The 26,339-nt window shown below is 38.7% G+C and overlaps 1 protein-coding gene across 1 annotated transcript; it reads left to right on the top strand.

Moving 5' to 3' along the window:
• The first annotated feature begins 567 nt into the window (after positions 1-567).
• On the top strand, positions 568-19,064 carry DAPL1 (death associated protein like 1). The gene is made up of 4 exons (XM_032221866.1): positions 568-708; positions 10,933-11,020; positions 16,525-16,585; positions 18,804-19,064. The coding sequence occupies exons 1-4, from the start codon at positions 648-650 to the stop codon at positions 18,921-18,923; spliced, it is 330 nt and encodes a 109-aa protein (XP_032077757.1). The 5' UTR covers positions 568-647; the 3' UTR covers positions 18,924-19,064.
• The last annotated feature ends 7,275 nt before the right edge of the window (positions 19,065-26,339 follow it).

Raw genomic sequence — 26,339 nt, 5'->3', positions numbered from 1 at the left:
GATGCGCAGTGCTGGAGAAGTCTGCTGGACCCTGAAGGCGAAACTTGAACTCATGGTCTCCTTTTTCTAGCCTAGTGGTTCATCTTAACCTAGTTAGTTTGTAGTCAACAAACTGGTTAACTACTGTAGCTAACAAACTTGTTAGCTGGTTAACAAACCAGCATTGATTGATAGACACAAACCTAAAACCAAACACAACACATCATGACTTGATGTGAAGCGATGATGTGGCTTCACACCAAGCCGGGTGATGAAGAGAAAGAAGCAGAGTGATGTAAAAGCTTACTTAAAATCATAGCTACCGTATTTTGGGTTCCTCTAACAACAGGCAAACCCTCATTTAAAATATAAGGACCGGATTCTCACGCTACTCAAAACCCCAATCCAACACGGTTCAGTACATTTTAGTAAGCGGGAGGTGTTACCCTTGTCTCTCCTTCGTTTTCTCACATTAAGCACGTCCCGAAATGTGTGTGAAACTCCGCCAAGCTTTCCTCTTTCCAGCCCCCTTTCTTTTGGGCTGCACCCATCGCCCCGCCCCCTTTTCTCTTTCCCAATAAAAGAGCACAGCGGCGCACTGCGTAGTAGACGAGTAGTAACGCTACGCAGCAGGGAGATCGCGCGCTCTTGCACCGAACTCTTCAAGGATGGCAAACCTGGAGTTGTCCCCGTCTCCTTTCACGGTGAAAGGGGGGCGCCTTCCCGCAGGTAAGGAGGCGGGTTATCGGAGGAAGGCAGAGGGGCAGGTGGGCAGCCCGTGACGCAGTTCTTCAGTGAAAGTTTCCTTAGAGAAGCTGATTCTCCCCACCCCACCCCACCCCAAAAAGCTAAGGTTTACTGAAGGAGAATGAGGTGGCTCCAATATTCTCAGTAACGGCTGAAACTTTCGCTTTGGACTTGCTAGTTTTTTGAAGCCTTTAAAGCAGGGGTCCGCAAACTTGGCAACTTTAAGACTGGTGGACTTCAACTCCCAGGATTCTCCAGCCAGCTGGCTGGAGAATCCTGGGAGTTGAAGTCCACCAGTCTTAAAGTTGCCAGGTTTGAAGATCTCTGGCCTAAAGGGTTAACTTCGCCTGCACAATAACAATGGAGGAAATGGATGTGGAAGAGTACGCTAGATACATGACGCTTTCACCGCCCCGCCCCTCCCGCTCCGCCGGCGTCAGGTAAAGGCTCCAAGGGTCGCTGTTGCCCCCTTCCCGCCCTCCCCCCGGGATGCCTGGGTCGGGTTCACTCTCTTTCCTCCTACATAGGGGCCAAAGTACAGCCCTTGTTTTGCTTGGGTTTTTATTTGGGAGCAGCAGACGCGGGGGGGGGGGGGGAGGAGGGGGAAGAGCGGTGCTTTGATCTTTATGGCGACTGTGGTTTACTTCACTTTCTCTGCACCATCCAGAAAAGGGCTCCTCCCCCTTCCTCTCAGCTGCTGCATTGTTGCCTTCGCAGGCTGCTTTACGCATCGTCTGGCATCGTCTGGCGAGAGGGGGGCAGCTGTTGTTTCCATCCCAGATGTTTTGAAAGCTGATCCTTTTGTATTTCCACAGTTCTTCCCTTTGGGAAGGGACTCAAGGGCTAAAAGACACACCACACATGCGCTTTCTGACTTCCAGCTTCTTCATATGCTGGAGGATTAGCTTTGCAACTGGGTTCGATCTGGTTAGCAACTGGGATACATCCCTAGTTGGTTAAATATGGTATTGACTTAGTTTAATGGTTACTGGTGACTCACCAAAAAAAACCCAACACCACACATCCAAATTTAGACTGTTGGTTCTCTGTGTTATATAATATACCGTATGTGGGCATAGGCATATTTTTTTTTTTGTTTACGTAGTGTATGTTGTGTATAGAGTATATTGGAGGTGGGTGACTCTTTGAGAGTTGTTGTATGGAATGAAATTTCATTTTAATGTATGCTGAACACTCAAAATGACAATAAAGTTTATCTATTTTGAATGGAGGTTAGGAAACAGAGTTGACCAAGCAATCGCCTGTCAAACTAATGTTTCCTCCAACTAAGATTCCACACCAGTGGTGAAATTCAAATTTTTTACTACTGGTTCTGTGGGTGTGGCTTGGTTGATGTGGCAGGGGAAGGATACTACAAAGTCTCCATTCCCACCGCACTCTGGGGCCAGGTCTCCAAACTACTCAAAATTTCCGCTACCAGTTCTCCAGAACCTGCTGGATTTCACCCCTGTTCCATACCAATAAGAAAGTTGTATTGGATTATAGCCCCTATCATTCCCCACAGTCTGGTAGAAATCAAAAGCCAACATAAAAATGCAAAAGGAAGGCCAATAGGAGCATTGCTCCTGTTTCCATCAGTGGATCTAAAAGATTGTAAACCATAATTAAAGTGGAACTATGTGAGGGTGCAATGTACTATGTCCAAACTGCTCACCTTTGGCTGGGATTGCACAACACAAGAGATTAAAGTGTGGGTAGTTTGTCTTGATGTGACTTGTTTATCTAGATAAATACAGTCATAGCCAATGGTAAGTTAGCACTGATAGCAAGAAAGGGCAATATAGAGCTTGACAGTTATTTTTGTAGGATATGAGGCTAACCATAGATCATTTAGGTTTTGGGAGAAGGGCACAGTCAAGGTTCACTGTAGCGCTAGTGCTAAGTTTATAGAACACGTGGGGTGGAATAAATTAGAAACAACTGATGATGTAATTATTGACACCCAGGTAGTCCCTAATGATGAGGTAGTAAAAACAGTAATGAAAGATATTAAGGAAGAAGTAAATGATGAACCAGAAGAATAAGAGCAGGTTATACAGGAGAGTCCACTGGTGAGTCCTGAAATACCTAGATGTTCAACTCGTGTAAATAGACCACCTGACAGATATCAGGCGTCTATAGCACGTCAGGCAATTAAGGTTCCTGCTAATTACCAAGAATTAACTCTACCCAACTGAGGAACAGAAAGCTTGGAAAGATGCAATGGAAAAGGAATTAAAATCATTGCAAAGGTTAGAGGTGTTTGAAAATGTAAAGTTACCACCAGTTAAACATGCCATTGGTTGTAAATGGATTTTCAAACTTAAAACTAGTGTAGATGGGACTGTAACCCATAAAGCCAGGTTAGTTGCACAAAGGTTTGCTCAGTCAGCAAATGACTATGATGAGGTCTTTGCGCCTAGTTTAAAGGCTACAATGTTACGTGCAGCGTTAGTGTGGGCAGCTAAGAATGAATATATAGTTAATCATTTAGATGTAGAGACAGCATATCTACATGCACCGTTGCAACATACTATATATTTACAGAAGCCTGCAGGATTCAAAACTGATAACACTGCTGGAGGTTGAAAAAGAGACTGTATGGCTTGAAACAATCAGGATATGAATGGAACCAATGTATAGTTAAAGAGTTAACTAAGATGGGTTTTAAAGCTGGCATGGCTGATCCATGTTTGTTTAAGAAAGAAAGTAATGGCGTGATTTCATTGTTGCTATTGTTCACTGATGACATAGCATTAATCACTAAAACTGAGCAAGAAGCTATGAGGATTATAACACTGTTAAGGACGAAGTTCAGTATAAAACTTCTCTGTGAGATTAGGCAATATTTTGGTTTAGAAATAGATAAAACTAGGGGAGGATACAAAATCTTACAAACCGAGAGGATCAGTCCAGCATCTAACAAACAGAGAGCTAACAGTCATTCTGGCTCCCTCTTATGGCCGATTGAGGAAAACGGCAATCAATCACATTTTACAGTATGTTTAAAGAGACAGATATAGCATTGCTATATGGTTTATATATTGCCAACCCAACTGTTAGATTATATTCCTAACAAGTTACAGTAGTGATACTGTATGAGCACCTTTCCCCCTTCCCCCAGTTCTATCTGATACCCTTTCCTCATTGGTTGGGCAAGGAAAAGTGGGTTTGGCTTGAACATAGCAGCCAATCAGTGCTGGATACTTTTTAAAGACAATATTCTTTCCTTGAAGAACTTAATGGGGATTTTGCTTTTTGCTACCCCAATCTGCCCCTTCATGGATTACTGCCTTGTTGTGGGAAAAGGGCTTGCATAGCTCAATGAAGCTATGAGCTATGCCATGCAGGGCCACGCAAGATGGACAGGTCATAACAGAGGGCTCTGACAAAAACGTGATCCACTGGAGAAGGCAATGGCAACCCACTCCGATATCTTTGCCATGAAAACCCCATGGACAGTGTTGCAACCTTGCAACTAACAACAACGACAACCCCAATCTGACCAAGGAAACATCTTTTTTTATTAAATTGAATTAATCCAGATTGTGGATATGTGTAGCATGCAGGACCTAGAAATTACTTGTTGACTATGTTTGTTTATTAAATTTATTTGCCACCCATCTCGTTGCAAGAGAGACAATGTTGTGTGAAAGCAGGTGATTTGAGATAATTCAGGAAACTCTGGGTCAGTGTACTTGTGCAACTGTCAGATATAAATTGCTTGTACAAAAATCAGTTTGGTCTAGTCTTTAAGGCACCAGGCTAGAAAGACTCTTGAGTTCTAGTTCTGCTTTAACCCTAAACCTAATCCTAAAGACCAGCTGGGACATCCCTCCCTCTCAGCCCAACTCGCCTTACAGGGTGGTTGTTGTGGAGAAAATTGGAGAAGGAAGGAGTGTTAAGTATGTTTGTCACCTTGAGTTATTTATAAAAATAATAAAGGTGGGATTAAAAAATGTAAAAAAAATGGTTAAAAACCATAATTTGTCAATTCAATAGTATGTTAAACTGTGGTTCAGGCACTACACTACACTTCATCTTATACTTCATTCTTCCATATAGTAAGGAAGCTGTAAATACTGTCCTGAGACACATAGCACAAGACTGAAATAAAAATTGTACCAATTTACTAGTGTTTAAACGTGCTACTGATTGGTCGGGAATTGCAAAAATCATAGTTTTATTCTCTAGCAGAAAAAAAGCAACAAAGGACTCTCCAATTTTATTTAACTGAATTCTTCCTGAATACTGCATCCTAATAGCTTCCATTCCCCTTTACGGTTGGGAGACCCTTACATTTGACTTAACTTAAATATAATTCTTAGCAGATCAATACTGTAAGCAAACCAATACTGTAATTACTTAGTCAGAGTGCTGCTTTTGAATTTCCTTAGTTGGGAGGAATCAGCTGAGGTTCCTAAACCAGCAATCTATTTTTATAGTAAATTGACAGAATGGATTCTGTTTATATGATTTTGGAGCCATGAGCTTGAATAATAGAAGGTTTAAAATTTTTAAATGCAGCATTAGTTCCTTTTTAAAAATAAATTCATAGTTCCAGAAAAAGTAGAGGTAGTCCTTGACTTATAACAGTTCATTTAGTGACCAAAGTTACAATGGCACTGAAAAAAGTTACTTATGACCATTTTTCATAGTTACGACCTACGGCAGTATCCCCGTGACCACGTGATCAAAGTTCAGATGCTTGGCAAATGGTTCATACTTATGACCATTGCTACGTCCCAAGGTCATGTGATCACCTTTTGCAACTTTCTGACAGGCAGAGTCAATGGGGAAGCCTGATTCAATTAACAACTAACTTAACAACTGCAGTAATACACTTAACAACTGAGGCAAGAAAAGTCGTAAAATGGGGCAAAACTCACTTAACAAATGTCTCACTTAACCACAGAAATTTTGGGCTGAATTGTGGTCGTAAGTCGAGGACTATCCATATTTCAGGTATAATTGGATGCCTCCCAAAACAATACTGTAAACCTTGGTGGCAATGTCTTGCTGTTGAAGATATAAAATAGAAGTTAAAATATCCATTCATATGCTCTGGTTGTGTCCTACGAAATTTTTATTTGAATTTTTTTAAAAATCTAGTAACATGGCCTAGAACAAATCAGTGCAGGGTAAAAACATAGCTGTTTGGATAAGTCTCCAGTAGTTGGACTTTATTAAAATATCAAGAACTAGATTTTCACAAATAGAGGATGGCCAAAATAAATATATACAATACTAGGAGAAGTCTAAGTCTGTTTTGCAACAACAGATTATTAATATGTGATTTTGGCAATATTCTTTAGTTGATTGAGATAAGAACACTTTACAGTAAGTAATGCGGTCAAATGTTTTGGACATTTTTCTTAATTGTAAAATCAAGTCTCCTTTAAGTTAAAACTAAATCTTGATGATTTTACAGACACATCTGTATAGTTTTATTGCTCATATTCCTGATTTTTTTAAAAAAATGTTTTCCAGATTAGTTTATAACCTGGGGCTTGTTTGGTGATTTCTCATTTCCAGTATTAACTAGGCCTAACCTTACTTAATTTATGGATTTAAAGGAGATCAGAAAAGTGGTAACACTTGCTGAAATCCTGTTAATTAATAGATACCTGCTAAGTACTCAAAATAGAAATGCATGTGATATTGTGATCTGACATTGTCCAGAAGACAAAGAGATACTTAGTTATTTCTTGTGGAAACATGTAGCAATTACATATTTAAGTCAACTTAGAACATCAAGTAACTGCAACAATAAATTACATTTAAAATAATATTGGTTTGCTGAAGTCTTGTTTTCTTTTTCCGCCCAGAAGGTAGTGCCTGAAAACAAAAATCCAGATATCACATGAATAATTCAGAAGAAATAAAACATTTAAAAATACTTAAGAACCGTGACAAAAATAGCTTATAGGGTGCCAAAAAGTACCAAGGCACTTGGTGTACATACCTACACATTCTCTCCTCTCTCGTTTATTGGGAAACCTTCTCCTTAGCCCAGTCGTTCTCAACCTGTGAGTCGGGACCCCTTTGGGGATCGAACGACCCTGTCACAGGGGTCGCCTAAGACCATCGGAAAACACATATTTTCGATGGTCTTAGGAACCAAGACACCAATTTTATGGTTTGGGGTCACCACAACGTGAGGAACTGTATTAAAGGGTCGCAGCATTGGGAAGGTTGAGAACTACTGCCTTAACCCTTAGTCAACTTCCTCAGCTCACATACCTTTTTTTTTTTAAAAAGACCTTTGTCACTTTTTTCCCTCAGACAAAATCTAAATAATATATCTCTTTCCTGGGCAGGGGCTTTTTCTCCAGTTCACCATCAATATAAGGTGCTGTCATGTGTTCTCCTGTACACTACCAGCTACAGGTCCTCTTTGAGTTAAAGTTTCATTAGAATGGAATCCTATTTGTTGCACACTCTTAATATTTTCCTGGTTAATTTTTTATCAACTGTAAGCTATAATGAGGGCCAATGCAGCTTAAAAGAGAAGATTATAATCATTGTACAGGTATTTAAATATGTATCTGAATTTCTTGTTTGCCTGAATTATCCTACTGTGGGGCTGTTTTTATACATCCCACATAATGTTTTTTATGCTTCGGGAGTAATTTTTACTGTACGCTTTCTACTTTTTCCATTTCTCCTATTAGTTTCTTTGTAGTCCATTTCAGTGGAAGGCAAAATTCTCTCTTGAGAGTTTTACTGGGGAGAATAAGATAAAGTTTAAAAACTTTGGAACCAAGGACGGTAGTTTTCAGGTTTAGAACACCATAAATCCCTCAGTTAAGGCAGACACTTTTTCAATGTATTGTCTTAATTGATAAGAGAGGAAGAAGGTCAGGTTGGCTGGGATGTGACTCTCAGATTGTGAACATATTGAGCTCAAGTCCTGAAAGCCACTTGGTTGCCCTTGGACAAGGTCACTTTCTCTCAGCCCATCTCACCTCACAAGGACAAAAAGGGAACTGGGTTGGATATGTCTTGAATTATTTGTAAAAATAATAAAGGCAGAATACAAATAAATAAATAAATGGTGGACATGCTTCTAGTTCTCTTCCCCAAATATTGTCAACTAATGATGCAGTCCCAAACCTTTCCAACTCCATGGACTGGCCATGCCTGAGGCGGCAGAGGCAGGGATGGTTTCACATGCATGCCTGTCAGTTGTGCAAATGGAGCTTCACACAATAGCCGGCCACTTACACGGACCAGTTCCCAATGTGCCACGGACTGGTACTGGTATCGGTGTGTGGACCAGGGTTTGGGGACCCCTGATCTAATGGGAAATAGGAAGCGGTGGGAGGCCCTGCCCTATGGAATACTTTGCCTCCTGAAGTTCAGCAGCCCCACCCTACTACCTTTCCATAGGGCTTCAAAGACCTGGCTTTTCCCTCAAGTGTCGGGTTACGATTAGCTAATGGGACATTGGAAGATGCCAGGTCTTTGTTGTTTTTAATGTTTTAATCTGTTTAGTTTTATAGTTTTGATGCAATCATGCATGACATTTTAACTTTTGATTGGGTGCTACCCAAAGTTGGTTGGAAGATAGGTGGCTATATGCATTTTTAAAAATAAATGAAGCAAATAAATATCCTTATGTCATAGAGAAATCTAGATAGTTGGGCTGTTGATTTCAAACTTTTCTGTAAGACTTTAAGTTCCATTTTAAATTGCAGTGTGGCTCTAATGGGTGCTAATTTTTTTTTAACTGGCAGGCATATTATTATGTAACAGTGTATATTTTACTAACACAGCAAAAAATAATCCTTTAATATACTCTTGGGAAAATCAGTCTATGCCATTTCTCATGAAATATCAGATGTTCCAAGATAGACAGCAAGTAATGTGTTGATATAATTCTAACAAGCACTGTTCAAAATTCTAAAAAACAAATCCTATTCACTGTCATGACTCAAAATAAAATTTTAAACTGTTGGCAGAAACTTAAGGCATATTAGTAACGAATTGGATTGCAATTGCTCAGCTGTTGAAGACATTGAGTTTATCATTTCAAAAGCTGACGGCCCTGGGTTTGAGACCCAATTACTGCGCACAGGGTGAGCTCTTGCTCCAGCTTTTGCCCATCTAGCAGTTAGAAAGCATACAGATGCAAGTAGATGAATAGGTATCAGTGGTGGGTTGCGGGCGGTTTGCCCCAATATGGATGTACCGGTGCCTGCTGGGAGCAGCAGGCACTGTTCCGGTATGATGCTTCAGAGGGCCCACCCACCTGACCGCATTCCTGAGCTTTATTTGACCCAATCGAGCCATTTGTGCACGTGCACACACATGCAGCATACGGTGCCTGTGTGATGCTCCGCCGAGCAGCTGGAACGTTGCGGGTAGTGAGTGCGCATGCGTACAAAGCGCATGTGCACATGGTGGACGCCTGGGCCCATCGCAGCGTACCACTTGTGATGGGTTCTGGAACCCACCACTGACAGGTACCACTTTGATGGGAAGGTAACAGTGTTCCATGTGTGTTTGGCATATAGCCATACTGGCCACCTGATCACAGAAATGTCTTTGGACAGCAATGGTTCCCTTGGCCAAGAAATGGAGATGAGCACCTAGAATCAGACACGACTGGACAGGAAACTACTACTTTTACCTTATCAGTGAATGAAAATGAAATCTTTATTTCTCTTTCAGTATTTTGGAAAGTTATAAAAAGCACTTTCATATACAAGTGTAATTTTAAAGTAAATATTGTTAGGTATGGTGGTAATTGCAGCACTCCCGATATGGTTCATATTAATCTGCCTGAAGATAATTGTTATAAATATATGGGGTAGCTCTGCTGATACCTTTATTAATGCTGCAACGACATGTTTTTCAATTTGTTGACATCCCACTAGAAAAAAGAGGTAGCCTTATGAATTAGCTACGGTACTTATGGTGTTACTTATGGTTATGTTGTAGGCTGGCAAGCTTCCTTCCTTCCTCAATCCCTCCCTCCCTCCCCTCCTTCCTTCCTTATAATTAGCCCACCTTTATTATTTTTATAAATAATTCAAGGCAGTGAACATATCTAATACTCCTTCCTCCTCCTATTTCCTCAACAGCAACTCTGTGTGATGACTTGGGCTGAGAGAGATTGAGAGACGTAAATTCACTTAGCTAGCTTTCAGGTGTAAGGCAGTTCTAGAACTCAGAGTCCTTGCCACTTCCCTGGTTTCTAGCCTGAGGCCTTAACAACTAGATCAAACTGGTTCTCAGTAGCTATATGGGAGAGCATTGTAAGACAACAAAGATCATAATAAAGTAATAAACACCATGTTTCTGGTTAAATATCATCATCATTATTAATTTGGCGTTGAATAAGAGCGACAATAATATCTCTATTCCTAAGTGTAGCCTAAGAATCAAAATATTGAAGGGGATTAACTTGCAGACAGAAAACATGTGGCTGTTGATGCTTTCAAGTGGATAAGAAATATTCTGTTTGAAGACCAAAGCAGCTGTGCCCGAAAACAATAGGCAGGGAAGCAGATGTGTGGATTGATTCAACAGCCAAATTTATTCAAGTTGCAAAACCATAATATGGTTTCTTTGATTTTGTTTTGTAAACTTAGCCAGTAAATCATAGTTTGCTGAACAAACTATTGGAATAGCATAGTTGCTTATCTGTTTGACATCCTCCCCCAATAAATAAATCTAATTCTTTTGGTGGGATTGGATTTGGTATGAAATAAGTATAATAAAATGTATCATTTTTAATAATTAATTTTATTCTACATATCACAAGAATTTTCCAGCTTTGTGGGCTAACACAGGCAAGGAAGGGAGTGAGCTGTGACCATCCTCAAGCTTTCCTTATTCAAGTCTGATCAGATTGTAAAAAACCTGTAACCATAGCTTTTCCCTCCCATAGTTGCTCCCAATACTTTGGGCTGTGATTCATAGTTTGAGTGTCTCTGGCTTAGCATGATGTGTTAATTGAGTCTGTGATAACATTTATGTAACGCATGAAACCAAGTGCAGTTCACTTTGTGTACAAATATCTCTGTACCCGCCAACTTTTGCATACTTGTGGCTTGTCATGTTGTGTGAAATGAACCTTGATTAAAACGAAGTTGAGCATATGATGTATGAACTTACTTTTTAGATTCATTTTTGAATAAAGATTTAATAATATTTGTATAATACTGTAAACTACAATATTCCTGCTTTCTTCAACAGTTAAAGCTGGAGGCATGAGAGTTTCTAAGAAGCCAGAAAATGCATCAGATGAAAGAAGTTCTAAATTCCATGGAAAAGAGAAGCCCAGGTACATGACTTGCTCATGTTTTTCTTATTTTATTTCTGTTGTACAATAGATGAGGGCATAACAGAAGTTTTTGCAATGTAAATAGCACTTCAGCAACAAAATGAAGGTTATATGAAACAATTCAGAGAGAAAAACAATATCAAATACAGTAAGTCCTTGGTGCTCTCTGAGTTTAGTTGTTTGCTTGCAGATGTTTCACTACTCAACTAGATAACATCATCAGTGCAAGTGAGGGTGGGATTTACTCCATGTTTAAATTCAGTGGCTTACCTTGTCAATTTTGATAGGGCTGTGATTTTCTCTTTGATTAGGGTATTGTTTTGCACTTGTTCATACCTAGCTCCTCTTGTAGGAAGTTGTTATTTGCTAATAACACTTGGCTATTAGCAAAGCAATAACCCAACCATCTATAAGAGTTGTGTAAGGACATTGTTCAGACAAGGACAAATGCATTGTGCCCCAATCCAAAATACCAAAGACTCACAGTTCAACTCTAGCTACGTATATTTTCTTCTATTGGAGCATCAGACATATCCAAGTCTAGGAAATTGTGCGTGGATAACTGCTTTAATTGTTCTAAATTAAGGATCTTTTCAGACTTCAATTCTTCTTAAATTTGTAGCTACTAAACGTATACATGCAGGGACAAATGTTTAAACTGCTACATTACCACAAATTGTTTCCGGCATTTATTTAATTCTAACTTCCTCAAGAACATGCACTGAACACTTCTCATTGTTATCCATCTCATCCTTTCAGTTGCTAAAATATATGTAACTGTTTCAGGACATTACAATATTTTGAACTATGGTACACCCTAAACATTACAATGATGGTCTTTATCATTACTGCCTAAAATCCCACAGCCATTAAAATACATTTGTTCCTTAGTGTGTGTTTTATTATTGAGAGCATATATGCCACTTGTGATAAAATTCATAAATCATTCATTCTATTATTTGAAAAACAGAATATTCATTTAAAGGAATGTGGTGGCTAAGACGCTGATCTTGTCGATCAGAGAGGTTGGCAGTTCGGTGGTTCAAATCCCTAGTGCCGCATAACGGGGTAAGCTCCCATTACTTGCCCAAGCTTCTGCCAACCTAGCAGTTTGAAAGCATATAAAAGTGCAAGTAGAAAAAATAGGGGAGCCGGGGGGAGGAGCCTGTCGCCGAGGAGGGCTCAACCGAGCTCCTCTCAGAGATCTGGTCTGTATATCTAAATAAGATCATAGATATCACCCCTTTTTGGCATAAAGGGGCAGGGAGTAGCTCTGTGTGCTAGGGTCTATTCGTAATTCACAGCCTTTCTCTTTTTTTTTGGCTGTGGACAGAGATTAGATCCAGCGTGAGCGGAGCTTTTATCTCCAGCCAGTTCTTCTCAGCTGCCTTTTTTTGGCAGCCCTAGACAGGCGACCCCCCCCCCCCAGGACAAAGCAAAGTTGTTTGAAGCTAAGATTAATAAGGGCGGGTCCCACCCCTGTGAGATTTATGCTTTTATTACTATCGTAAATACCAGCACCATTTGTCTTAGAGGCTTCTTTGTTTAAACAGACTTCAAAATGGCGATTTCTCTCCGTTGGTGACTGATAGGGGATGTACGTAGCCGGTTTTACCTTCCTGCAGACCGCTCCTTAACAAAATAATTTTTTTTTTGTTTTTTTGGAAACAGAGGGGAGCGAAAGCGCTGTTTATTTGTTTATTTATAATGGCACCCAGGTCAAAATCGAAGCGTCTCTCTACAAATGTGCCTAAGGAATCTGTGAATGAACTTAAAGAATTTACACTGGCATCGCAGCCCTTGTCTCCTACGCCCTCTACTGGAGAATTCTTAACACAGGAATTTTTTTTTCAAATGTTTAATGATTTTAAACAAGAAATTAAGGAATTTGTATTGGAGCTATATGGTGATTTAAAGTCTAAAATTGACCAAATGAAGGCGAATACGTTTGCAGCCGTGTCTGCCCTGTCAGATTATACCGCTGAAATAGAGAATAAATTAGAAAGTTTGGAAGAGGCTAATTCTAATTTGACTACTAATATTCAAATATTACAACAAAAAATTAGAGACACTCAAGAACAGCTCGTCATGATAAACTTTAATAAGAAGGCATTCGCGATAAGAGTCAGAGGATTCCGCGAAAAGGAGCGAGAGAATCTGAAACAGACCTTTGTTGAAGCCCTCAGCCATGCGGTGGGAAGCCCGGGACTTAACTTTGATTGGCAGATTCGGAAAAATTATCGCCAGAATTCGTTGGTAGCGGAACAGCGACAGCTCCCGAGGGACATAATTATATATTTCTCCACAAAAGAATCCAGAAACGCGATCATGCAAAAATTTTACAATAATAGTTTGAGAGTTGATGGCCAGAACTTGATTGTCTTCAAAGAAATACCTTTCCAGATGTTAAAGGCAAGAAGGGACTATACCTTTTTAACTAAAGAGCTTAGAAATCATCAGATTCAATATAAATGGGAGGCCCCAGCCGGCATTACGGTCACATTTGAGAATCAAAGACTTCATCTCAATTCTGTTTCGGAGGCTCGAGATTTCTATTACAAGACTTTGAAGGCGGGACTTCCTGATTCACTTGGAAAAGAGGAGAGACAAGCCGAAGGAGAAGGCAAGCAACAGACCACATGGCTGCAAGATGGAGGGGGTAGCTCCCCCTCCTTCGGAGAAGCAGAAAAGCGGAGTTTGAGGATTTAGACATTCTAAAATATTCACTAAAGTTGTGGACTGAATGGGGGATTGCGACATCTCTCCGGCAGAAAAAGCGGAATTTATTGGTGGGGTGATATTGAATGTATATATGTAAAATGCATGCAGAATGACTTACGCTGTTTAAATCTTGTTAGAAGGGAAAGTTTGAAGAGATTATTTTAAAATAGAAGGTAAACTGATTCTTGCTGAAACTATTATTTGAATATGTGGAATGATCTATGCTATTTAATTTTTATTAGAAGGGAAAGCTTGGTGAAATTATTTTGAGCTAGATTTTAAACTAATGTTTGCATAAATTTGATAGTGGCAAATATTTGAGAAGCAAGGGATGAGGGTAAAATGCATGCGGAATGATTTACGTATATTGGTGGGGTGATACTGAATGTATATACTGAATGATTTACGTTGTTTAAATCCTATTAGAAGGGAAAGCTGGTCGGGATCATTTCAAGATAGAATGCAAACTGATTTTTGTGTAAAGTAATACTTGATCCACGCTGCTTAAATTTTACTAAGAAGGGAAAGTTTGGTCAGATTATTTTGAATTATTGTTTGAAATTAAGGTTAAGAAAGGGAAAGTTTGATTATTCTTCTGTAAAGTAATATTTGAATATGTGGAATGATCCACGCTGCTTAAATTTTAATAGAAGGGATTATGTTTGAGTTAGATTGTATATTGATGTCTATACAAATTTGGATAAATGTTTATCTGAATACAAGGTTAAGGAAGAGGAATGGGAGAGTCTACAGGAGGTCGGGGTAAATAACAAAGAAGCAAGAGACGAGAATAAAATATAGATAGAATGACTTATACTATTTAAGCATAGATAAAGATGGGGGGCTGAGCTTAACACAAAGAGTTTCTTTTTTTTTCTTTTTCTTTTTTCTTTTTTCTTTGTTCTTTTCTTTTTTTTCTTTTTTCTTTTTTTTTGGTTTTTTTTTCCTTTAATATATTACTTTTATTTTTAATCCATACGAACATAAGATACTTTAGATAGAAGGCAGTGCCAGGTGTGGGCCCTGGGAAGTCGGGAGGAGTAGGGATGGGGATTTATGGGGGGTGGGTGGGTGGGTGTTAACATAGTCGCAATAAGAACAAGAATGCACTTATATACGGTTGTTCTTTTTTTTCCCCTTTTTTCTCTTTTCTTTCTTTATATTTTTTTTTCATTGGTTTATTTTACTTTTTATCAGATTATAATAAACAACACTTGAATAAAGGAATACACCAAGGAGGGAGGTAGAGGGAAAGAGGAGGGAGGAGTAAGGAAGGAGTAAGGGGAATGCAAGGAGGGCGTGTTGGGAGTAAGGGGAGAAGGAAGGTTTGAGGGGAAAGGGAAGTAGGAGGGGAGCGTTAGAGGGAGGAAAGGAAAGTTGGAGGGGGTAGATGGGGTGTATGGAGGATGGAAGTGTCAGGTGGGGTTGTGAATGATGAGTTGTGTTTTCTTTTTTATTTTTTTTTATTCTTTTTTTTTATATATTTTTTTCTTTTATAGCAAATACCCTGTATATAAGTGATTGTAAAATGGAATGTGAAAATGAATAAAATAGATTTTAAAAAAAGAAAAAGAAAAAATAGGGACCACCTTTGGTGGGAAGGTAACAGCGTTCTGTGCTGTTTAGTGTTTAGTCATGCCAGCCACATGACCGTGGAGACGTCTTCAGACAGTGCCGGCTCTTCGGCTTTGAAACGGAAATGAGCACCACCCCCTAGAGTCGGGAACGACTAGCACATATGTGCAAGGGGAACCTTTACCTTTATATTCATTTAAACCTTAAAATAAAGTTTAAATAAAAGCTGAGGAGATGTGCAGTGCTGAGGGGATTTTTATTATTATTTTCTCTGCAAATAACCGCATTTTTTTTTTTTACAAAATCTCACAAAAATAACAAGTGCAGTTTTTTCCTTAATCTTATAATCATATTCCTGAAATTAGGCTAAACTGTTGTCACTGACTTCCCTTTCCACTAAAGAGCAAGATAGATAGAATTTGCTTTCTTTAATTATTGCCTTTTATAGTAGAAAATGTTTTAACATACGTTTGAAATGTGTCACTGTACCTCCTTATTCTGGTTCCACAACTACCTACCAGTCATAATTGAGGGGTGTTTATGTTTGTTATCTAAATAATCTGGAAAACCTCAGACATTTACATCCCTAAGACAAGGACTAAATCAACAATGCTAGAGTTGCCCTTAACCTTTTTAATCCTTAAGAGCCAGTTACTATACCAAAGAAGGAAAGTCTGGGGAAGAAGGGTAGAAATGTGTAATTGGTTGTTTCTCACCTGTGAGTATAAAATATGGAGCTGCAAAACTTCTATCAATCTTCCCCGTCTTCAGACTGGTTTAAAATTTTCACTGGGGAATCTTTTCCTAAGTCTATTCAGTGACTCAGGCATTTTTTAAAATCTAAATACTGGGGTTTTTAATCCCTTCAAGATCAGCTTTTATCAACAATCTTATTGTATTACTCACTAACCTTGACAGCTAGGTTAGTTTTCCTCAAAGTGTTTCAGTACAAATACTGTAATGAAATTATATATGTTTTACCCAATATAAAAAGTTCCACATTTATGCTGTACGGTTTCCTTATGGTGAGTGAGTTAAAGTGTAATCATAGCAGGATTATGGCATGGTAGACTCAAGTGTTATTGAAGAAGAATAAAAACTGAATCTATAAGAGGCCAGATGTTCAGTGCCATCTGATTTAATCATACATTTGGGGAGGGGAATTTAATCGGCGAAATATAAAAATCTTTTCTTTTTCTGCTTTGCAGCTCTGCTCCAGTCATAAAAGTACAGAGCATAAATATCTTACTGACAGACACCTTTCAGAAAGTAAGTATAAAGGAAAGAGCAATACTGCATTCAAGATGTCTCATTTGAATTGACAAATGACAAATGTCCAGAAATAGGCGAATATATTAGTGTACAGTAACAAAAGTAAAAACAAGTATTAAGACATTTTAATCACTATCTAATGGAACTGAAGTAATTTGCTGGCTTTGTTTTATTAGTTTCTTTTTTCAGTTGAAGGTCCTCACCTAGCATATTTTGTATATTTTATAAGTATAGTTATGGAAGAGAGCAAAAAAAAATGGATGAACTGCCATGGCATGTGAAAAATACAGTCAGTGTCCTTTTTATGAATTATATTAAAATGGATAGAAGCTTATCAAGGAGAGAACCAACCTAGAAATGAGAAATACTTAATCAGTGGAACAGTTTGCTTTCAGATATTGTGGGTCTCCATCATTGGAGATTTTTAAGAAGACATTGGACAGCCGTTGTTTCCAGCTTGTGAAGGGGGTTGGATTAGAAGACCTCCAAGGTCCCTTCCAACTCTGTTTTTCTGTTATTTGTGACCACTTTGAATTTGAATTGATGATAGAAACAGAATAATCTTGGAAGAGGCCAATATACTTGTTTTTTTTAGTAAATAACAAATTCAATTTATGATATGTTAACTGTTTATAACAGGGATGTCAAACTCGATTTCATTGAGGGCCGCATCGGGTTTGTGTTTGACCTTCGGGGCCATGGCCGGGGTAGCTGTGGCCACTCACTCTTGTCAGGGGGCACCTGTGGTAGCCTGAGTGCTCTTCCAGCAAAAACCGACTCCCAAGCTCCATTTTTGCCTGCTACTGCTTCCTGCAATCCTCTGCTAGTGAAAGCAGAGTCTGGGAGGGTCACATGTGGCCCTCTTGTGTTCTGTTTTCGCTGGCAGAGGCACTGCAGGCCAGTTCTTCACTGTTTCCAGGATGGCCCTACAGGTCAGATCTAAGCATCCTGCGGGCTGGATCCAGCCGCCAGGCCTTGAGTTTGACACCCCTGGTTTATAAGATATGCAGTCAGGGTATTAGACCTAACTGGGTGATTCTGTTATCAACTCTTACTATTGTGAATGGTCATTGTACTTACTTTGTATACATATACACACTGCGTAGAAGGTGTCCTATTTGTATTGCAAATTAGGAGGTATATTCTGGGGAACCTGAAGACATTCTAATTGGGGTGTGGAGATGTGGAATTTATAAAACAATGATCAATATAAAAGATGCAGTAATTTTCAAATGGATGTCTAGTAGACTGGGAAAAGATCAGTCTGATGGGCAGAATGGAAACATATTGAAGATTGTGGAAAGATGGTTGGAAGTTAAGGAATGAGTGAGCTGATAGAAGGCATGGAGGCAAATTCATTTTGTTTCTATTATTTAATTGCATTTCAATTATTTTTGCTTATTTTTACTTAAGAACAAAAATGTATATCAAGTATTTATGTTTTTTAACATTGACCAACTGTATATATTGACATGTTTGTTAAAGGAGGTAGATTTGAATGAGACATGTGACAGTTGCCAAATAATACTTGAAGAACATTGGCTGCTCTATCATATACCTCACCTAATCTGTTGCCAAAGCTAATTGTTCCAGTTCCCTCAGTCTAGTCTCATTTTCCAAGCTCTAATCATCCTTGTTATCCACAACTGACCTAGCATTTGAGGAAGATCTGACCAATGCAGAATAAAGTGGAAATATATTTGTAAGAACTATAGTAAAAAAAAAATGTTCTCCACAACTAGTAGTCTGAAGCTTAAGTGTCTCTTTTTTATTAATTATATGCCTTTTTGTTTTTATTCTATATTTTTTACCTTGTTGTATGCCATTCAGAATCTACAGATGAGGGCAGATTTTTAAAAGAGAGGGAAGGAGGGAGGGAGAAGAAGGCAGAAGGATGCCTCAATTCAGGATTGTGAAGGCAGGATTATATAAGTATTTCCAGGAGGATTATTTTGTTTGTTCATTCTAATTTGGTATTCTTTTTTTTTATTCAGTATTAAAGTTCTAGGATATTTAAAAGTTTGCTGCTTCATTCTTCTCCTTTTTCTCATAAGCCCGTTTTCCTCTCATCTTTAAATCTAGCTACCTATTAAGTGATCAGGAGCCAGTTTGATACATAACTAATAAGGGAGGTCTTTTGTCAGGTTGGATTTCAACGTGGATGATTTGTAAGCAACATTTGAAATTGTTTCTTCTTTTTTTTTAACTCCTGCAGTTGAGGTATACATTTCCAGCCGCCGCAGCACAAGGAGCATATGAGAAGCCGCGACCTACTGTGGAAAAAATTGTATTGCCCAAACGAATGTGCATTATTCAGCAGCCACGGAAATGTTAAACATGTAGAATAAAATATTCATATATTTGACAGACTTGCACTTAACAAAGACACCAGTTAACTAGGCAAGCAGTAAATACACCAAATCACTCAGGCATTTTGTGTTTTTTTTCTTTCACAATAAAAACTGTGTATATTCCATTGTTGTTGTTTTTTCCTGAAATGATGATGGTTTTCATTTTTGTTTCAGCGTAGCTTCTTAGTGACCACAAACCCTTATTTTACCATTTTCCACCATGTTATTATAGCAATTACAGCTTGGAATAGAGAAGCTACTTTTCTGAAACTATATCTGCTAGAGTGGCAGAAATGTTCTAGCCTCACTATGCAAACAAAACTATTGAGAATGTGGATATGTAGAGAAAACAGACGACCGAACATTCACAACTTCTGTATTTAAACTTACATACCAACTGCTGATACACTAGTTGTTTCCTGATAATGGTACAGGTGTACTGAGGATAAGGAGGATAAACAGGGACACTTTGTCGCTCAGGATACCATTAGGTTGGTTTGGAGAGGAAAAAATACATTTATTAGTTGCTATACTGAGAGTCCATTACCAGCACATGAAAAATTAATTCTTTTGCACACAAAATAAATAATTTGACTTACTCCTTAGAATCTAGGCTTAGTTGGTATGTAATAGTATAGGCTACATCAAGGAGCATGCATCTTTAATGGCCACGATTTCTATTCCAAAGAGGTCAGGCCAGTGGTGGATTCTGGATCCCAGCGCCCACCACATGAATGTGCGCAGCACGCGCATACATGCTTACTGCCTGCGACGCCTCCGCAACACTCCAGTTGCTTGGCGGAGCATCGCACAGGCGCTGTATGCTCTGCACATACGCAGAAGCACCAAAGAGTTCAAATACCAGTGAGCACAGGTGGGTGGGCCCTCCGGAGCACCATACTGGAATGGTACCCGGTGCTCCTGGCAGGCACCGGTACGCCCATACTGGGGCGTACTGGTCATAACCCACCACTGGTTCAGGCTCATAAAAGTTATATTCTGGGGCAACCAGCAACAGTGCCATAGAATAACAGCAAAAAAAGAGGAAGTTTGTAGAAAAATAGGTGACCTCAAATAAAAGATTTAAGTTCTGCTGTTTGGATACCTCTGAATGTTAGTGCTAAGGCTGATTAACAATGATGGGATATAATGTAGCTTTTAGAAACCTGCAAGTAAAACCAACTCTATCCATTTATATCTTCCTTTTTCCTCCAGGAACTCAAGGCTATGTATGTGGTTTTTCATTCTCCAATATTATTGACCCACAGCCCTTTGAAGCTGAGGGTTTCATGCCTGAGTGAATGTAACAAGCATAAGCAATAATTCCTAATTGATTAGGAAGTCAGCTTAAATGTAAGTGAACCTAGCTTAAAAAATGTCTTTGCCTGCTGATTTGGGAGAGTAGCAAAGATGGAACTAGTCTACTTTCCCATGGTTCAGAATCGTACTCCCTTATGACTCAAGGCCTATTGGATGCATGTTTAACAATATTTGTTTGAAAAGGCAGAAAACAGATCAGATATAAACAGCAAATAACAGAATAACACACATTGAAAGAGGGGAAAACCTACACAATTTGGGGACCGGCTATAAATATATAGCTACTTTTAAAGAAAAAAATAAACTGCCCAGAAAGATATTTCTGCTAATAAAGGAGAACATTTATAGCTCAGGATTGACATGAGGGGTCCTTGGTGCTCTCTGAGCTTGGTTGTTTACTTGCAGATTAGCATTTGCACCAGAGATGGGTTCCTACCAGTTTGCACTGGTTCAGTGGAACAGGTGGAAATGGCGACTGGGTCTCCGAACCGGTAGGGACGGCATGCTCACCACACCCCCAAACTGGTTCCCTGGCTGCTGTGACATCTTTTTTTTTTTTTGACCTTTTTAAATGTTCTGTGCATGCGTTGACCTATTTATAGGCTACTGTGCATGCATGCATCAAACCAGCAGTAATACTGGCAGAAACCCACACCTGATTTGCACTGATGATGTTACCTAGTTTGGATAATGAAGTGTCTGCAAGAAAACAAGCAAGCTCAGAGAGCACCAAAGACATTTGTACAGAAGTATTAAAGACATTGAGAGTATTTTTGAATAAAACATCCTTAATTATAATATGACTCAACACTCTACTGTTGTATTAATTCTCCCAAATATTACTAATCCAAATAAAGATGTGCAGTTGTCAGTCTTGTAAAAAATGGGTTAGCAGGTTTCAATAGCATCCTCATAAATCTTCAAAACTGCATTTGTTGGGTTTTTTAAAAAAATAAAATATATTTTCCAAATTGGCTTCTATGTCATTAAGAATAGGTATCAACCATTGTGATGCCATTTTTTTTCCCCAAACATAAATAGAACAAACATTAAGATCTCCACACTGGTGCTTGGGAAAGGCTTAAGTGCCTAAAATCCTCAACGTATAATTTTTAATAGCTCACCAACTTTTTTTTTTCCTTTAAGAATTTGGAACAGGTTACTTTAGCCTTGAAAAAAACAGTAAAGAAATAAAAAGAGATTCTTTAAAAAGTTGTTTGCATTTTTTAGGAAGACAAATGTAGAGAGATAAAAGGGAATAAGGAGAAAATTGTTATTATTTTTAATCTTACAACTCTTGCTCTTTTGCATGATGAGCATATCTTAAGAGTAGTTAGGCAGAAATTGAGAATCTAGAATCTAGACTAGAATGGATTCTGCAGAAGTTCTGTTTGATAAATGAAAATATGTTATTAGCTTAGAAATGAATGTGCTAGTTTTCAGTAATTCTACAAATAGCAGTTTTTGCATGATCTCATCCGTTGAAAAACTCCCAGCCTTCTGGGAAACCTCAGCACATTGCAGAAAATTCACATTTTCTAGAATGCAATTGGAATCTGTACATTTTTTGCATCATAGGAAATGAGTGATATGCAACATCAAGAAATGGGATTTCCATTGTCCTAAAAACAGACATCAATAAAGCACATTGGGTTTAACAAGGCAACCACTTAGGTTCTCTTATCTAAGTCAAAATTCTGTCCATTAGTGTGCTCTCAAGAGTATCCAGCACCGTTTCCAACCCAAACCGGACATTCTTTTTAACCTTTCGAAAATGTTTGACTGAAAATCTCTTGTTTAAATTAAAATTTTGTCCTAACAGCATGCTTTCACCTGTACAGGTAGTTCTCGACTTACGGCCACAATTGAGCCCAATATTTCTGTTGTTAAGTGAGATATTTGTTAAGTGAGTTTTGCCCCATTTTATGACCTTTCTTGCCACAGTTGTGAAGTGACTCATTGCAGTTGATAAATTAGTAACCGGCTGTTAAGTAAATCTGGCTTCCCAATTGACTTTGCTTGTTAGAAGGTCGGAAAAAGGGATCACATGACCTTGGGACACACAACGGTCATAAACAAGAGTCAGTTGACAAATGCTTGAATTTTGATCACGTGACCATGGGAATGCTGCAATAGTAAATGTGAAAAATGGTCATAAGTCACATTTTTCAGTGCTGTTGTAACTTTGAATGATCACTAAATGAACTGTTGTAAGTCAAGGACTACCTGTACTTAGCACCTTTTCTGATTGTTCTATAATCCTGCACAACTCCACAATCCCAATATAGTTAGATACTATTTAATGATTAACTCAAAACAAGACTGTTACTTCAACAATGGGCGTGTTTGCATAGATTTTATGATTGTTGCATTTGTAATCTGGCTTTCCCAGCATTGCCAAATAACAACTGCCAGTTGTCCCACAACAACCATTGCCTTAGTGAATTAAGCTTCTGGGAATCATAGTTTGGCTTATTTGGAAGACAGTGAATCCCCATTTCTTGGAATGGCTGTTTCGCCATCCCAATTCTCTTCCATTTACTTTGGTACAAGTAACAATGTACCTGTACTGTGGAACAGTTTTCAAAAGTTAAGAAAAGCAGGTTGCTTGAAGAAGTAGGCAACTTGTAGATCTCCAGATATGCTGAAACACAGCCTCCAGCTCTGCCTCTTATTAGTTCTAAGGCTTTAATGGCTTGGGTATTGTACTTCAACAATATGTGTAGGTCAGCAGATGACTCATTTCTACATTATAGTCATATGAAGTAGATGGTATTCCACATTCAGAAAGTCATCTAGAGCCTGAAATATTACTGTATTTAGATATTTAGTCACATTCTTTGTATTATCCAATCAACTACATTTCATAACCATCTCACAGAATTAAGTTCTTCAGAATATAAACATATAACGGATGACAAATGAATTCAGCAACTTTTGGACTTTATCCTAACACTGAAAATGAATCAAAATTATTTAACATAACTCTTTTCCTGGGTATATTTTGAGGGTATTCTTATTTTTACATAAGAGCATTTCAATATTGTAACCATTGCCTCCAAGCCTTTATTTTTACTGAGCCAAAATACATTATTTTGGATGTTATTCACCCAATATTTTAATCAGATTAGTTATCACTGGCCAATATTTTTCTTTTGTTTCGATGTGGCATTATTCAGTATTAGTTGCTTGCTCTAGATTTTATTATTTTATATTGTTGCCACCAGAGGGTAGTAGATGCCTGCAATATATATATGACGACAAGAGTTAAGAAAATTTTGTATTTCATAATATCTTGAACTTTGCATTCATCTCTCCCTTCCTCTCCGAGTGCCTGCATAAATAACTAATTAAAATTGGGCCATGACACAATGAACAGTTTTAAATAGATAAGTATGCTTAAATCTCTTGGAAATCAGAAATACCCTGTGGTACGATCGGCGGCCAATACATTTAATAAATACATAATTAATAACTCACTTAATTCCTTTATCACTTTTATATGTTAATATCTCTGTTTTAGGAAAAAAGTTAAACAAAATGAACTTTTAAAAAACTGATGAGTTTAGGTGATTTTGCCTTTATGTCATTTTAAAATAATATGACAGCCTTCCAAACAAAAGGCTGCAATTATATATGTATGTAAAATGGATATAGGGGAATTACCCCCATGTCTGTATGTGGGTATAATTCCACTGTGTTGTACCCTATATGTTTATTGCTCAAATTGATATTTCAGTGTATAATGTTTGTAGATTGCTACAACATTTGTAAGTTGCTATACTTTTAGAAAGTTTAAATTGTACTGATTTTATTATACACATTTTATGACTGGGAATGTTTTCATTATAGTAAATTCAGTTGGTTTTAAACAGTAGTACTGTATATAAATTCATGAAATAAATATTCTGGCTTCATGGATTGGCTACCTTAATTCTTTCCTTAAGCTGCCCTTGACATTCTCTGTTTAGAGTATTTCAGCAAGTTACTGGGCTGAGAGTTGTCAGTATATTGCTTATAGTTCTTTCCTCCTTAAATACATCATTCAATGTACCAGCTTACACTAACTGATTTTATTTGACAACTGATGGGAAAGAGACGAAGTACTGTGTATAGATTGGGGCCTGCCTGGCTCAGCTGCACATTCTTAATATTTAAATTTAACAAGTCCTAGGGGTGGGAGGAAAAGTTTATTTACATTATGTTCACACACTGCCTGGTCATAACTGAGACTGAATAAAGGGAAGCCACATACATCAGAATCCAGACACTGTCCAAATTCCTTACAAACTGAGATCAAATGAAGAAGAGAAAGCTTACAAAATTCTTCCAACCCCTTTACCCATCTAAAGGACATAAGGAATGGCCTTGAAGTATAGTAGGAAAAGCCACTACCAAGGGAAATGCAGCTTAAGTTCATTCCAAAAACTAATTTGAGAAAACAGAGATACAGAGAGGGAGCAGGAAGCCCATTCACACTTGCAAGATTCTATTACTACAACTATTGTAAATAAAGTAGTTCTAAGCTATATGACATTGGTTTCTTAGTCAAACCTAATCTGAAGGACTGACAACTAACAATGCCCTAGCATCGTGTTTCCCCGAAAATAAGAACAGGTCTTAATTTTTGCTCCAAAAGACGCATTAGGGTTTATTTTCTGGTTAGGTCTTATTTTGGGGAAAATACGTTACTGTGTCCGTCTAGCTGAATATTTTAATGGGCTTATTTTTGGGGTAGGGCTTATATCACAAGCATCCTGAAAAATCATGCTATGGCTTATTTTCCATTTGGGTCTTATTTGGGGGAAAACATGGCAAATGCCTGAGTTGGCTTCTATGTATTAAAGTAACATGTTGTGTATGTGCACTTATGATCTTAATGTTGCATCTTTGTGTGCTAGTGGTATGTGTGCAGCGGTAAGCACAGGGCAACTGCCTATGGCCCACTCTGAGCTATATGATCACGAGAGAGTTCGGGTGGATCTGTCTGCAACACTGCCCCACTGTGATATTTTTCTTAAATGTTGCTTGATCTGGCCCGTTTTCAAACTATGCATTTCTTTTGCCAGCTTCTCCTGTCATGTCCAATTTGGCTCTGTTCCACTCAATTTTGAGAGAATTAACCAGCTGATGGCAGATAGAGTCTCAAGGCCTTTACATATTTTTTCCTCCAACATTCCTTGGGTTAAAAAGAATTTAAAAAGAAATGTAACAGAAAGGATGGTCTTTTTTGGTCAGTCGGGGGTACAGCATTCACATTGGACTGTTGCATCTGACTTGACTCTTCAAAGACCAGTTGTGATGGCCAGGAATGCTGTTATGATGGTATGCATTTTAAAAAGAAACAGTCAGTTCCAGCAATTAGCCGAGCAGCTAAACTATTATCCAGCATTAGTGGAACAGAGTTAACATGACTTCAGAAGTGGGTTCCTAGTAGGAACTTCCTACCGGTTCAGACCGGTTCAGTCGAACCAGTAATGGTATGCTGGCCTGGGTCGCAGAACCAGCAACGACCCAGGCTGGACATGCCTCCGAACTGGTTCCCTGGTCTCCGCCGTCATCATCTTTTTTTTTAGTTCTGTACATGCGCAGAACAGTTTCCATTAAACATATATCACATATCCAGCGCGGCGTGCAAACCGGCAGTAACTCTGACCAGAACCCACCCCTGCTCGACTTCGTTATAAACTGATTGAATTTCCTTATCTTAAAGGCCCGTTATTTCCCATAGCAACTTATGCCTGATCAATGAGTTGTTTTTCAATAGATAAGGGGGGGAAGGGGAGGGGAAGGAGGGGAACTTCCCCGCCACACTGAAAGCGGCGGTGGTGAGACCCCTCCTGAAGAAACCATCCTTGGATCCAGCTGTTCTTAATAGCTATCGTCCAGTCTCCAACCTTCCATTTCTGGGGAAGGTTGTTGAGAAGGTGGTGGCCTTCCAGCTCCAACGGTCCTTGGAGGAAGCAAACTACCTAGACCCCTTCCAGTCAGGCTTCAGGCCCGGTTACAGCACAGAAACCGCTTTGGTCGCATTGATGGATGATCTCTGGAGAGCCAGAGATGAAGGACGTTCCTCCATC

The sequence above is a fragment of the Thamnophis elegans genome, chromosome 1, assembly GCF_009769535.1.
Source record: "Thamnophis elegans isolate rThaEle1 chromosome 1, rThaEle1.pri, whole genome shotgun sequence".
NCBI lineage: Eukaryota > Metazoa > Chordata > Lepidosauria > Squamata > Colubridae > Thamnophis > Thamnophis elegans.
Note: the sequence above shows the minus strand (reverse complement) of the source record. Positions and strands in the feature narration are given on the sequence as shown.

Bases quoted from the DNA above. Each gene is read 5' to 3' on its own strand.
- DAPL1 (XM_032221866.1), top strand. From the start codon at position 648: ATGGCAAACCTGGAGTTGTCCCCGTCTCCTTTCACGGTGAAAGGGGGG. The intron at 709-10,932 runs GTAAGGAGGCGG...TTTCTTCAACAG, and splicing joins AGGGGGGCGCCTTCCCGCAG to TTAAAGCTGGAGGCATGAGA. The intron at 11,021-16,524 runs GTACATGACTTG...TCTGCTTTGCAG, and splicing joins CATGGAAAAGAGAAGCCCAG to CTCTGCTCCAGTCATAAAAG.